This window comes from Idiotropiscis lumnitzeri, chromosome 4 (assembly GCF_059441095.1).
Source record: "Idiotropiscis lumnitzeri isolate Australia: NSW breed Sydney's pygmy pipehorse chromosome 4, RoL_Ilum_1.0, whole genome shotgun sequence".
NCBI lineage: Eukaryota > Metazoa > Chordata > Actinopteri > Syngnathiformes > Syngnathidae > Idiotropiscis > Idiotropiscis lumnitzeri.
Window position 1 is genome coordinate 2,062,806 of NC_142394.1, and position 15,919 is coordinate 2,078,724.

Consider the following 15,919-nt stretch of genomic DNA (forward strand, 5'->3'; position numbering starts at 1 on the left):
GGAAAGTCCAGTGTCCTAACCTTTATACCACGTTTCCTTCTCTATTTTTTGGATGATGTCAGGTGGAGTGGAATTCGTCCTGTTCCAAACGAATTGGACAACTTTTCCTAACTGACGTCATCGGTCGACGACGAGAATTGATTTCTTAAGTCACATACTTGCGAACTCCCTGCAAAACATTATCTCAATAATCAAATGAAAAAGATACTGATACTAATTTTTGTTTTCGTGAAGGCTCATTGAGAATTTTTTTCCTTGATTTTGCAATTGCCGCTTCGGCAACACAGAATACAAATGTTTATATTTGTATTTCTTTTTGCGTGGAACCGCATCTTTCCTATTGCTTTGATTGTATATTTATTGGCCGCATTGACTATCCACAAAAAAAGTAAGTTGTCTTTTTTTTTTTTTAAACAGCTGTTTTTTTTCTTTAACTTTACACTAATTTACAATTTAGCCCCATCTAGTGGCGGACTACTAGAATGCAACGACCTCAGTTCAATGCGCGTTCATTTTGAAGCACGCGAGAGTCAGTAAATGCATTGCTTTTGTTACACATGTTGTAGACTTCAGCCCGCAGTCATTGATTCAGCAAATCTGTGATCGGGTAATTTAAGTCATAATCAGCTAGGTTTGCACAATCAGGATAACGGTCCTGATAATTTGAATCAGGTGTGATGCGGCAGGGGGAGATGAAAAGCAGGCTAAACAGCGGACCTGAGCCTGCTGAACAGGATAAATGGGATTGAAAATTGATTCAATGTGATAATTTGCTAGAATAAAGGTAACAATATAGAACTGAAAGAACAACAAAAAGTAACTAAGTGACACTTCAGTGAATTCTTATTGTTTCTACTTTTATTTACATTATGTTTTCTTTGATTTATTTTTGCATGTGATTCGATTGCAGATGTAATTTGTTGGCAAAAAAAATCACAGTTAACTACATAGTCATGAGCCGGAAAAAATTAAACGCACAAAACGTGTTTAGTGTGATTGATTTTTATTTTTTAGGAACTGTATTTAAAAGGAAACATCACTAGCATGCGAAAAAGGGAATATCACAGTGAGCCAATTAAATGAACCCGAAGACATAACTACATTTACAGTACACTTGCAGCGCCTCTTTTGTGTATGCTGCCCTATTGTGGGGTAAATTACGTATAACAGACTGTACATTTGAAAACTCAAAACCTTTTTGCAACTAGTTGCATATACACACAGTACTTAAGTTAAATGCGAATTTATGTGTTTTAAAATGTTATAAGGTAATAAATTATAGTATGTGTTCATCTCTTTTCTCCCATAAAATCGGTGCATTGTAGCATTGTATGATTATGCAAATGCATCAACAAACCAACCAACTGATTCTGTGTTGTGATGGTATGCTATGGTAATTCACAACCTTGGAAGAAAGTGTGTCATGGCCATGGTGGGTGTGATACGGTTTCCTTTCTTGGTTTTGCCAGTCTTGCTGAGGCCAATATACATGCCAGGGTGGGATGCTGATTCATATGCATTATAGTTGTTGTCCAGGAGCCTCTCCTTGAACTTGCAGTCATCACTGTAGTGAGCCTATATAGAATAGAGGAGAAAAAGAAATAAATAAAATAGTGTGTGGGGGTGTGTGCGTATGTATATATATATATTATATATATATAATATATATATATAATATATATATATATATGTATATGTATATATATATATATATATATATATATATATATATGTATATGTATATGTATATATTAGGGCTGTCAAAATTAAAGCATTAACTCAGGTGATTAATCCCAAAAATTTAACTCAGTTAAATATCTCAACTCAGTTTGATTTACTTAAAAAATAATTTGCATACTTTGCAAATATTGTGCCATATCAGCTGTCTTTAGCACGTCTCAGAACAAAACACTGTGTTTAAGTTACCACGGGGCCTTGCAAACCAACACTGCTGGAGTCTGGCGCTTGTGGGCAGTTGTGAGAAATGTTTCGAAAATAAATGTCTACAAAGATGTCTCCATTTAAATCATATTCAAGAATCCAAGAAAGCTATTAGAACAGTCTTTGAATTAAGTATACTTCATATTTGGTGATTTTGCATCAATTCCAAGATATTATTCAAATAAATATCTGTTATAAGCGTCGCAAAAAAAAGTAGTTGAAAAATGTGATAAATCACAATTAATCATGGAATTTTTTGTGATTAATTAGTTAAAAAAATTAATCACTTGAAAGCACTATATATATATATATATATATATATATATATATATATATATATGTGTATATATATATGCAAATGTAATAACTCCTGTACTGTATAATTTTTAATTAGTATTATTTTTTTCTTTTTGAATTTTTTTCTTTATTTCTTTTTTTTTATAGATGATTGTGACCAGAAGCTTTTCTCAAAAATCAATGCCACTTTTGGTTGCTATGGGAACCCGCCGGTGGCGTCCCAGCAGTGCAAACGATATACATTGAAATGAATAAATCTTTTTCGGTCACGGTACTTGTGACTCGTAAATACTGATACATTTTATCTTTGCTTGATGGCATCACAGTACAGAGGTCGTGGGATAGATTCCGACCTTCCTGTGTGGAGTTTACATGATCTCCCTGTGACTGGGTGGGTTTCCTCCAGGTAGGTTGATTGGATGCCCTGAATTTCTCCTAGGTAAGTTTGCGAGTGCGGATGTTTTTTTTCATCCGTCCTGTGTGTCCTGCTATTGGCTGGCGAACAGTCATAAAGCACAGTAAGTGAATGAGAATTGCGTATTTCTTACCGAACCATATAGTTTGCCTTTCTCAGTCATGGCAATGAATAGATGGCTTGTAACTCCAAACAAAGTCACCACTCCTCTCTCCACAGGAGAAATTTCCAGAAGGCCTGAATGAAAAGTGATCGCAACATTATTGGAACATTTCTCTTGATACATTCAGAGCAATGTTCCAGAATTCACATATAGTTTACGTTATACACAATCTGAATTTTTCATTTAATTTGAATTAGGTGTGTTGGAACAGGGAAACACATAAAACAGGCTGGAGTGGACCTCTGGTTGAATGCATCTGTTTATTCAACCAGCTTGCCAGTACCATCTGTGATTGGCTGAATGTGCGTGGCCGGAAGTTCATGTAACTTACACTGAGTGATGGAAGCTATTTTCAATTAAAGAGATGTTAAAATTAAATAACGCACATACCGTAGCTAGTACTTTTGTTTTTTTATTTTTTTTATATAAAATGGTTTTCAGACTTTTTACCAATAAAAAAAAAAACAAAAAAAAAACTGCTTTTACTTTGTGATTGGATGGTCAAGGACCCTGAGGCGGAACGTCCTTTTCTTTCCGCACACAAGACATGCGACAAGGCTGAACATAGATTAGCTTTGGGGCTCTCATACACCCTATGGTAGCACAGAACGAATGTAGTGCTAATGTCTCCAGCGATTTTACATAAAATGCGAAATTTCAAACGATTTCAATCCAGTAAATGAGTTTGGTGTAAAGTCTCGTGTAGATTATTTAAGCATGGGTGTCCGTAAAGTCATTATAATTCTTGTTTTTTTTAGAATTTCTAGTTTCTTTAAATATCGCTATTGAAAAAAATATTTTCATCCAAAACATGCTTCATTATTTGACTAAACACATTTCTGGAACACCGTATTGTATTTCAGCATCACCATCTTGTTCCGGGAAGTCTGTGACGTGAAGCAAATAAATAAGTATCTTATGGTGTGTACTCATCCTGTGACAGTGGTTAATGTCAAAGTTAAATAAATGTATGTAAGAAAGCAGCAAAGAAAGTGCGAGCCTGCCCATTGTGATTGGTATGTATATCGTATGGTTTGTTGGTTATGGTAAAAAAAAAAAAAAGTTGGCTGTATAATGGTAAATACAACAATTATACTGTAGGCATATACTGCACTGTAATTCTATGAGATGGCGAAAGTATGAACCACATTTAACTGTTTAAAATAAAATTTTAAATTTCCTCCCACATTCCAAAACCATGCATGGCAGGTTGATTGGACACTCTAAATCAGGGGTCTTCAACCCTGTTCCTCGAGGGCCGGTGTCCTGCCCGTTTTCCACCTCTCCCTGGTGCAACACACCTGAGCAATTGTTATCGAGCTTCTGCAGACCTTGCTGATTATCTGATCATTTGAATCAGCTGTGTTGCAGCAGGGAGAGATAGAAAACCTGCAGGACACCGACCCTCAAGAAACAGGATTGAGGACCCCTGCTCTAAACTCTCCCTAGGTATGAGTGTGAGCACGGATGGTTGTTCGTCTCTGTGTGCTCTGCGATTGGCTGGCAACCAGTTCAGGGTGTCTCCTGCCTCCTGCTCGAAGACGGCTGGGATAGGCTCCTGCAAGCCCGGCGACCCTTGTCAGGAGAAGCGGTACAGATAATGGATGAATGGATAATTACAAATAAATAAAAAAGGTGCTCAATGTGTACCTTTAAGTGTCCAATAGCTTGTCACTGGCATACAATCTCTATTGAATCCTTTAAACGGGGTACATATTGGGACCGTTACGAATTGCACCTTTTCGAGGCTAAGAGTACCATATGGTAGCTATTTCAACCCTTTGTAGACCAATATGTACCTTCTGTTATACATCTGCCAACAAAGGGTTGTATCTAGGTCAGGAATAGACATTAAAAAGCAAACAAACAAACAAACAAACAAAAAAAATGCTTCACCGACCACACCTGATAGTAATAACACTGTTCACAACAAAATGTCAGGCAACACTTAGTAACACTTCCACCTGCTTGTCACCATTAATGAAGAAGTTTGTTTGTTAGTGATTAAAACAGTCTTCTAAAGCATCAACAGACGCAAGTGGATTCTTAACAACCTGTTTATGAAACTGGTAGCCCTTTGCATTGATCAGTCCCCAAGATGCAGCGCTCACTTTCAAAAAGTTTGGTGATCCCTGATCTCCAATCGCGTAGTTCACTGAGTACAATGACAATCAACGCCATTTTGATTCAGATTCTGATATATATGCTGTCAACCATGATTGATTTTGTGGCATTTGAGAGTTGCTCAAGACAAGTTAATGGCCACTCTTTCAACACAGAGAAACAGGAGGGATTCAACAAAACTAACTGGAATGTGCCTATCACAGTCACGGTTTCATGTTAACAAAGTGCAACTTAAGGTACCAGTTAATTGAGACACACATTCAACAAACCGTATACGCAATGTACATAAACACACAAACATTGATGATTAATGATCTAATGACTTTACATTATAAAAAAGATCAGCATCAAACCAAAGTGCGGTGACACTTTTTTTTTCTACCACACGAACCGGTGACAGTTCGTTGGAAGCAGAGGTCCCCAAACTTTTGTCCACCGCAGACCAACCCCTACTTTTTTTCTAGCAGTATATACTACTCTCTTTATACTCTCTTTATACTCTCTTTATATATATATATATATATAAAGTCTATATATATATATATTTTTTTAAAATATATATATATACATATATATATATATATATATAATATATAATATATAATAATAATGTAAATATATATATATATATATTTATATATATATATATTTATCTTATATATATATATATATTTATATATATATATATATATTTACCTGGAGCCATTCACAAGTGACTGTTCCAAATAGATTGACTTAGAAAGGTGATTGTGTAAAATGACGTGAATAAAAATGCAGAATGGCACAATAGATTAGTTATGAAGCATCAAAAGTACTTACTGTAACTGTTCTCACTATGCACACCTGCGATCTTCCCATTAGGTAAAACTTGTAGGTGAAAGCCAATGCCTACATTGCAGTAGAGCCTTCGAATTCTCTTGATCCCCATCAGATATTCGCCATCTCCAGCAGTGATCTCCCTCTTGTCCCAGGATCTGCCTCTGGCCCTGATCAGTGCACTGTGTATGCTTTGTGTCTCCCAGCTGGTGACTGGAAGAGGAGCGAGAGCATTGCATACAAGTATGCTGCATATTAGCAGAGAAACTTTGTACCTTAACATTGCCCGCAGCTCATTAGTCTTAAGAAAGTTACCAAAACTATTTCTCATTTTCAAATTCGATGTTCTTTTTATGGTAGAATCTCTTCCCACTTCAGTCGAGGTGAGAAATAGCTTGGAGCAACTGCCTCCCCTCCACTGCCATCAACGCTTTCTGAAGACATAATCTAAGTTTTACTTTGCATTCACACATCATCTCTTTGATTCAAAACCATGCTCAGAGTTTTCCTTCCGTAGAGACTTGTATACATGCAGGCTTTTATATGTGCGACATATTACATCACATGCCACCTGCAGTTTTGTTTGTGAGTGAGTCACAGACTCAAACTGGGAAATGCATAAACACATAGTGACAGAAAACAAAGACATAATACCTCAAAACTAAAAAATACACCTCTAAAGTTGCACAATTATCCAGAGTTCAATCTGCCGTCATGCACAAGATCACAGATGAAGTCAGCATGTTTCGTTAGTAGGCTTATTATATTTGAACAGCTATAGGAAAATCCATGATCTATTATGATTGAGGAATGAGATGAGCGCATAGACATGCGAGCACCTTCTACCAGAAATTCACTCGAGGAGGGAGGAGGTTGAAATGTTGAGGGGTAATGAGGCTGTGACGATAGCTGTCATCATTTGATGAAGTCACATCACTGATGTACGCGCAATAAAACAAATGTGGACATCAGTTTGAGTCAAGGTTCTTTTTCAAAGTAGATACACTGCTTGTGGTAAGTAGTATGTTCTCAACGCCAATTGGCTATCACCGACGCGATGTTGCCGAAGAAGAAGCTACGGCAGTCCTAAAATAGTGGTGACAAACTAAATTGGCGATATTGAAATTGACGGAGCGACGGACTGACATTACAGTTTTGTTTGGGCTTGAAATAATGACAGGGCGACAATGACAGATGGGTGGCAGTGCCGCTGGCAAATGACGAATGACGGACCGGCCAAATCTACTGACACACCCACTTCTGATGACTTGCTATACACATACATTTGTGTCTGACGTGCTTCCTTCTGCCCTGAAGCTGATCCCAATTTCCTGCCATCTTTGTCTAAAAATCATCCAAACTTTCAATTTTGAGGTGGCAAAAGATTGGGTCTCGCAGTGTGAGGCGGAATAGGCGGAGTTGAATGACACTCCTCAAACAATATAAGTGTCCTAGAGAGAAAAAAAAAAAACATACATTCATAAAAATGAATGCGCTGCAGTTATCTTACTGATGCAGTTGATCTTTTTTTTTCACACAAATATTAAAAAAATATCCAGACTATTATGTGACTGGGACAAATAAAGAAATCATAGTCACATACTCCTCGTCATGTAATTCTGGTCCAGTAGTCAATTTAAAGTCTTCACATTCTGCTAAATGTTAGCCTCGTAATTTGTAACATTTTCTAGTAAAGACGCATCTTATGAAATCAAATCAGCATTTCTGTTATGAACAGTATTTTCAAGCCTTTATTGTGTCTTTATACTCCCCCACTTTTAAAGATTATTGTTCCATGCATTTCTTTGTGTGCTGAATAAGTTGTTTTTACTCTGGAAAAAAAAGTCCTGAAGCTTTTTTCAACATTTTAAAATGGTTGATAAAGCAAAAAGTAACAGATGACACAACAGTAGTATTAATACTTAATCTAAAAAAATATTAAATTTGAAACTAGGAGTTTTTCCTAAGTTCATTGTTTCAGTGCATGTGTGTGCAAGTACGTGTCGACATTAGTTTCCTGTAGCATGCTGTGATAACACGCATTTCCTCTGAGTCTTCACGGCAGAGCGGTGCTGCGCTGTACCACATGTGGAGATGCTCAGAGGATGTGGAATGTGGAAATGCAAGACGTCTTTACTCTACCAAAATTATTTGTATGAATTAGAGAGAGAGACAATAATTGAGTGTTAATGATTTGGTCAGTTAAGTGGAATTGATTGTTAATTAATAGTGTCCTGAAGTAAATGAAGCATGATGGAACAAGGCCGACACTCGCCAATGTGGCACCTGAGGCGAGATTTCATATGGCCCCCCCCTCCACGACCATATACATGTACTTACTTTGTGCACACAAGAAGTCAAATAGCATAATTTTTTACTATCGCCTTTAATGTACAGAATTAAAAAAATACAAAAACATTTCAACGATTTCATTTCTGTACTGTCCAACAAATCAAGTGAGTGACTTATAAATGCACAAATCTAAAGGCACTCCAACTTCAACTTTCTTTTCCCAATTTTCTCTTCTCTTTTTTGTTTCTCTGTGCTCTGGATTGTTTTGGCCATTTTGGCATGTTTACAAAGTTCTCTGGGGTCAATAAATGTGTCCATCCACCAACAGAGCCCAAGCATATAGCAAGAGAGCCAGAGAAGGTAGTATTTGGGATAATTAGTTGGAGTAATATTAATTGGGCACTTCTTTGAATTTGAATCCATCTAAGCTATTGGATGTTCAAGGTAAGTTGTCATGTTATTGTAAAAATGCACACTTTCAACCACCTGTAACAAATCAATTAATATATTCATATCAATCAATTGCAAATAAACCCATGTGTTAAATTAAAAAAAAAAAAAACAACCTTACATTTATTCGGGTTTCACTAAGCTCTACCAAAAATGAGGCCATCACTCTTTTAACCTGCTCATTTCACATTTAAATAATGTACTTACATGTTCTAATTGGCCTTAATGGATACTATTTTTTGCTAAAATGTTGATTATTTCACAATTGTTACAAAATCATTTAATGTAAAACGACCACAATAAATTTAGAAATATACATCAACTAACCCGGCACACGGTTTTAATTCAATTCAGCCTGGACAGCTGCACTGATTTCAAAATAATTCACCCTGCTCCCCTTTGCTTACTTAATTGTTTAAATAAATCGTTCAATTTCAATGCACTCTTCTTTCCTTTTGACTTGAGAGAGTTATTAACTCATATATATATATATATATATATATATATATATTTAATATATATATATATATATATATATTTAATATAATTACAAAATATGCCGAAGGTGAATTTCCGCCTGACTTTTGGGGCTCCCTGGAGTGGTGGGTGTTCTCAGCAATGGGCGAGTCGGCCCTGTAATGGAACACGGCAAATCTGCTGGTGTTAATTCAACTCCAGTGGGTGTTAATTTTAACACAGGCAAACTGTCTATATTCATCTACACAACATTAAGGAGTTGAGTGTTCCTCTTAATTCTATTTACCATAGGTATTGTTGAGTTCCGATTTACATTGTTTATCTTTCCAAGAGTCTCTTTCCTCCTTATATTCTCAACATGGAATAATGACTCGCTAATGCAAAAATCAATTAAACCGCATGCTAATATAAACAACTATAGTGTCAAACTGCAGTCATTCTTTGATATTTTTTTCTGTACCTTTCCTTGGTCTGTCGTCTGTATTCCATGCCTGCCCTGTGCAGTTGTCTGAGTCGCCTGCTAAATATCCTGCACACGTTCCACATTTCAGAAATACATTAACACAAATTCACGCATTTTGTTTTTCTTTACCGTTGTATGGACGTAAAATAGTTATTAAATAAAAAAAAATGTCTTGAACAGGCCTTAATAAGTCCTAAATTTAACTTGAAGAAACCTGTGAGAACATGTGTCACATTTTGGAGAGTATGTTGTTCGTCATGCAGCAGACAATGACACTCATTAGACTGAATAGAGTCAGCTGTGCTACTCAGCAGTCCAAAAAAAGTCACATGCAGCTCATCATTTTAAATTCTCCCATAACCTCATCCTCATATTTAAACATGTTGCATTTGTGGCCGTACTTCTGCAGCACCAGTTTTGGTCACGACCAGTACTGGATGTTGGGTTGCCATGGTGTTCAATACTCCAGCAAATGAAAACCTGGGGCTTCGAAGAATTCGGCTTTGCATGCAGTCAAGTATTAAATGCAACCTTGTAAACTCAGTGCAACAAAGGTTTTGACCAAGTCCACATTTTCAGCATAACACTGAGCCAATAAATTGTTTCGGCATTATAATCGTGTGAATCATACGGATGCGCGCACACACACACATAGACACGCATACACGCACGCACGCACGCGCGCACACACATAGAGGAAGGTTAATGCTTTATGACATTTCGTGCGTCAGAATGCATCTTATGTCGGACTAAAGTAGCAAATTCCAGAGACAACAGTTTTATAGACCTGTGAGAGACTCGTCATCTGACTGGAGGAAGAACTTAGACGTAGTTATGACGTACATAATCTTTTTTCAGCATTTGCTTTCCACATATTGTATCTTGCCTAGAGCTAAAAAATCACCACAGTTTCAATCTGACATTAGAATTGTTTGTTTTTGGGTCACAGTTATATGAGGTCCATACAAAATTTGGTGTTATAATAGATACCTCAGCAATCTGAAAATGTTCCAATCCTATTTTGCAGCTTTACGCTTAAATACTTGCTCCACACATTTTCTCATGTTTTTTCCCTTGATATAGATTTAATATTCAAATAAAAACACAATTTACTGTCTCTTGCAGTGGTCCTCAATCCTATTGCTCGAGGGCCGGTATCCTGCATGTTTTCCACTTGAATCAGTTGTGTTGCTGCAGGGAGGGATGGAAAACAGATTGGACACCGGCCCTCAAGGAACAGGATTGAAGATCCCTGGGCTATAGTTTTATCACATAAGGCACAAATGCACGGGTCAGGGGTGAACTGGCGCCTACACCAGCTGACTTTGGGCAAACGGTGGGATACACTCCATGCTATGTGAATAATGTGACATTATACCAGCACAGCTGCCAATGACTAAATGGAATGTAGCGCAATACACAACACAAACATCTGAGTAGGTGTCTATAAGCAAAAAAAAAAAAAAAAAAAGAAGTTGAATGTGCCCTTCAGCACTTCATGATGCAGTGGGTCCATGGTAATGACACATGACGTTTCAAGGTTGCGAGTGCTGTGCAATGTGCAATTTCTTGTCATGCAGTACAAGAAGGAATGCTCGCTTACTTACAGTTATTATTTTATTGTTTAATATTGACGCCCTAGATGTGTTTTTCATCAAATATTTCTATAATTATGATTTAACTAATGCGTTACAATAAAGTTATTTCGGTATCAGCGTTGACTCTTGATGATTCTTTGTTCTGATTATTGATTCTGCATGATTAGAGACAGTAGGCATGACTAATAAGGTGTTCGTTGTTTTGACCAATTTTGGGCTTGAAAAGCTTTGCTCAAGCTTTAGTGGAAATTTGGGAAATAATTACAATTCACAAGTACGTCTCAAGTCACAATCTTCAAGTCTCAAGCAAGTCCCAAGTCACTGTGGAAAAAAAAACAAGTCAAGTTGAGTCGCCACCAAATTTGAAACAGGTCAAGACATTACTTGGTTCAAGCAAGTCGAAAGTCAAGTCATAAAATCTTGTTCAGTCACAACATATGTTTTAGTGAGAATAAAATGTGTGTGTAAATGGGTAGAAGAAAGGCATTAACTTTCTGCAAATTGGAAATTGAGTGAATGACGTTTTAATAATAATAATAATAATAATAATAATAATAATATGTGATATATATATATATATATATATATATATATATGAATTATGGATTAGGTTCAGAAAATATCTAAATATTTGCACTCAGAGCAGAATGAAATCTTATAATGCTTGTACTGGCCCTTTAACTGCAGGATGGACGGCGACGCAGGACGATTATTTTTTTTTTAATAAGGACAGCGGGACAATGGCGGAAAGGTGCCCATGTCACTGACAGAAGATGGAAGACGTAGCGGCAAAATAGTGTACCACACAATACTTTACCAACCAGCCAGCCAACCCTTTGTTTGCCTTCTTTCAGACCTCAGCCCCTCGTTTTCAGGAATAGCTGCCTGCGTGTCCCAATATGATTGCAGTATCCTTTCATTGTGATCAAAATGGCTAATGAGTCTACATGTTTAAGTGTGTGTTTGTGTCCTGTTTAGTGCAAGCTGCCGCGTATAATTGATTATATCTTAACTCCCCCTATTGAGGTAGTCGTAAGGTCATCTTGCAAAACACGTTGAGTAGGTGAAGTTGGCCAATATGTGTGGTAAATGGTCAACTGTCTCCAGGATCCCTGCTGTGTCGATGTTGTTGTCTCTTATCTTCAAGTTTCAACCCGCCCTGGAGGTTTGACTCAGGAAGATGAGTCTGGGGGACAGATGAGTGTGCACAACATGAAAAATAATCAACATTTGACTTTGGCTGGAATATTGCGTCTAAAACCCCAAGGGACCCTAATGTGAGTCTTTGGCAACAGGACTAAATGTGTTGTGCTATTTTTAGAAGCAGTTTGCCGTGTGAAATGCTGCAGTCAATTGACATTTCTCTTCATGGCGCAGCAGAGGTGGTGACAATGCTCACACTCTGTGTTTAATTAGAACAGTGCTTCTCAATTATTTTCTGTTACGCCATCCCCATCCCCGGCCCCCAACCTAGCAAGAAGAAAACAATTCGCAGAACAGATGAACCGTGATTGGTCCTCCAGTATTTTACGCTCTATTACCACAAGTGTTATGTATTTGTGGTCTGTGTTGAATCACGTGGTTATGCGTGACGTCATCACGCAGCGCGTGCGGTTGAGCAATGTAAATGAGAGCTCTTCAAGTCTTCCTGTTTTGCTTCGTTGTAATTAAAAAGTCTTCCGTCCACACCTGAGCCTTCATTCATCCTTACCCGAATTAATAGTAGAGGATACAACAAAAGTGGCGACGAGGACGTCTGAACCTGCGACGGTTTTTTTGGGGGGAGTTTCTGCGGGTCGCGGAGCTCGGATCCGTGTGTTGGTCGGTGCCATTCCCCCGGCGGTGGCGACGTTTTTTTTTCTCTCTCGGGGAGGACTTTACGCTGAGTGCGGAGGAGAAGTGGCGGCAAAAGGTTTTTGGAAGCCGCGGACATTAAAAGTTTTGAGGAAGACAGTCAAGTAAGTGGCAGGCTGATTAACCAGGCGCAGAATGGCGGGAGTTATCGGCTCGATTGGCCCCTTTGACGAGGACGTTGAGCAGTGGAGCTCGTACACGGAACGTTTTGGCTATTTCGTTCAAGCTAACGCTATTGAGGACGAAAGGAAAGTACCAACGTTTTTGAGTGTGATGGGCCCGAAGACATTTACTTTGCTTCGTAGTCTGGTACAACCAGCTGCACCGGGGAGTAAAACATATGAAGAGATAGTGGGTGTTCTCACTGGACATTTTTCACCAAAACCTCTTGTCATTGCCGAGAGATATAGATTTCACAAGCGCTGTCAAGAGGAGGGGGAGTCCGTAACCATGTTTGTGGCAGCTTTGAGAAAGCTAGCTGAACATTGTGAGTTCAAAGAGGTGCTAAATGACACACTAAGGGACAGACTAGTGTGTGGATTAAGGAATGAAGCAGCACAGAAAAAGTTGCTGACTGAAAGTGACCTGACCCTGGAAAAGGCTATCAACATCAGTGTTACAATGGAAATGGCGTCCAGAGAGGCTCAGCAACTAAATGCTACAGGAAGAGTGCACAACGTTGCCGGCAGTCAGAGCAGCTCTCCGGGACCGTGCTATAGGTGTGGTAACACAGGTCATCTTGCATCTACCTGCTGGTGTAAAGAAATGGACTGTCGTCAATGTGGCAAGAAAGGACATGTGGAAAGAGCATGTCGGAACAGAAAAACTATGGAAAAGAGTAAGAAACGGGACTTAAAAGACAAATTCAGAAATAAAAAAAAAGTGTACACTGTAAAAAATGACAAAAGCTCATCTTCTGATGAAGAAATGAACGTCAACACAGTGCGTATAATGAATGCAGATGAAAGCTCAGATTGCTATTGGGCTCAGACTAACCTAGAAGGGCATCCAGTTAAAATGCAGATAGACACAGGGTCTAAGGCATCACTAGTGTCATATCAGGTCTACAAGCGGTGCATGAAACATGTTCCTTTACGTCCCTCTGACACTGTTTTCAAGGCATATACAGGACACAAAGTGCACATTAAAGGAATGACCGATATAGCGGTTGAGTGTAACAGTCAAACTGCTAAGCTACCAGTGTATGTTACGAGAGGAAACTTTGCACCAATCATGGGGCGTGTGTGGCTGAAAGCATTACGTCTTGATTGGCAAGAAGTCAGACAGTTGTCAAACGAGAATTTACAACTGCAAACCATCCTTGACAAGAATGAGGAGGTTTTCCGACCAGAGTTGGGCAGCATGAAAAATATCACAGTGAAACTCCACATTAAGCAAGGAAGCAAACCAGTGTTTATGAAGGCTAGGACAGTGCCTTATGCCATTCGTGACAAAGTCGAGGCAGACTTGGAAGCATTGGTCAAAAGTGGAGTGCTGGAACCTGTTTCAACAAGTGAATGGGCAACTCCCATTGTGCCAGTACCCAAAAAGAATGGAGGAATACGCACATGTGGAGATTTCAAAGTGACTGTCAATCCGGTGTTGAGTGCAGAGCAATATCCACTCCCACTGATTGATGATTTGTTTGCTGGACTGAGCGGTGGACAAAAGTTCAGTAAGATTGACTTAAACCAAGCATATCTGCAAATGCATGTGGAGGAAGAGTCACGTGAAATACTAACCATAAACACTCAAAAAGGACTGTTTAGGTATTGCAGACTGCCATTTGGTATTACATCGGCTCCAGCAATATTTCAGCGTGCCATGGATCAAATTCTCAGTGGATTACGTGGTGTACAGTGTTATTTGGATGACATACTGTGCACCGGAGCAACCGATGAAGAACATCTTCAAAATTTGGATGCCACACTGCAAAGATTACGTGATTATGGACTCAGAGTTCGCAAGGAGAAATGTGACTTCCTGAAACCATCTGTGGAGTATCTAGGGCACGTCATCGATGGGAAAGGCCTGCATACGTCACCTTCAAAGATCACAGCCATTGTGGACGCCCCGCCACCTGAGAACGTGAGTCAGCTGCGATCTTTTCTCGGATTGTTGAATTATTATGGAAGGTTCATACCGAATTTAGCTTCACTGCTACGACCGCTACATGAACTGTTATGTCAAGACAAGAAATGGAAATGGACTAGTGAATGTCAACAAGCATTTCATGATGCTAAAAATGCATTAACCACGTCTAAGGTGTTAACACATTTCAATCCGTCATTACCAATCCAACTGGCATGCGACGCGTCACCCTATGGAGTGGGTGCTGTCATCTCTCATGTGTTTCCAAATGGTGAGGACAGACCTATTGCGTTTGCATCCAGGACATTGAACAAGGCAGAGTCGAACTATGCTCAACTGGAACGAGAAGCACTGGGCATTGTTTTTGGCGTGAGAAAATTTCACCAATACCTATATGGAAGGAAGTTTACTCTGCTCACAGATCATCGACCTCTGACAACTATCTTGGGACCACACACAGGAATACCATCTCTGGCAGCTTCGCGTCTCCAGCGATGGGCTTTACTGTTGTCGGCTCACTCCTACGACATTAAGTATCGGAAATCAGTCTCTCATGGCAACGCAGATGGACTTTCAAGGTTGCCACTCCCTGTCACGAAACATGAATCGAACACCGTGGACATCTTCTACTTCAGGAGCGTTGAAAGAGCGCCTATAACTGCATCCCAAGTGAAAAAGGCGACACATACTGACCCTGACTTGTCAGTGGTTATGGACATGGTCATGAATGGACGTTCAGTAGGTGATAGTGCTACACTGAAACCTTACAGTAATAGGAGGTGGGAACTTACTGTCCAGTCCGGTTGTCTGCTGTGGGGAAGGAGGGTCATCATTCCACAGTCACTGCGTGCTAAAATGTTGAAGCAGCTTCATGCGGGACACAGTGGAATAGTGAAAATGAAGGAGATGGCCAGAAGCTACTTTTGGTGGCCAGGGCT

General features: G+C 39.0%; 1 protein-coding gene across 1 annotated transcript; it reads right to left on the reverse strand.

The window, feature by feature from the left end:
- Positions 1 to 1,293: 1,293 nt before the first annotated feature.
- Positions 1,294 to 6,253, reverse strand: LOC148337819 (fibroblast growth factor 4A-like). Its single transcript, XM_088294158.1, has 3 exons — positions 5,760 to 6,253; positions 2,787 to 2,890; positions 1,294 to 1,575 (listed from the first exon to the last, which is right to left on the reverse strand). Exons 1-3 carry the CDS (start codon positions 6,085 to 6,087, stop codon positions 1,399 to 1,401), a joined length of 609 nt encoding a protein of 202 aa, XP_088150284.1. The 5' UTR covers positions 6,088 to 6,253; the 3' UTR covers positions 1,294 to 1,398.
- Between the last annotated feature and the right edge of the window lie 9,666 nt (positions 6,254 to 15,919).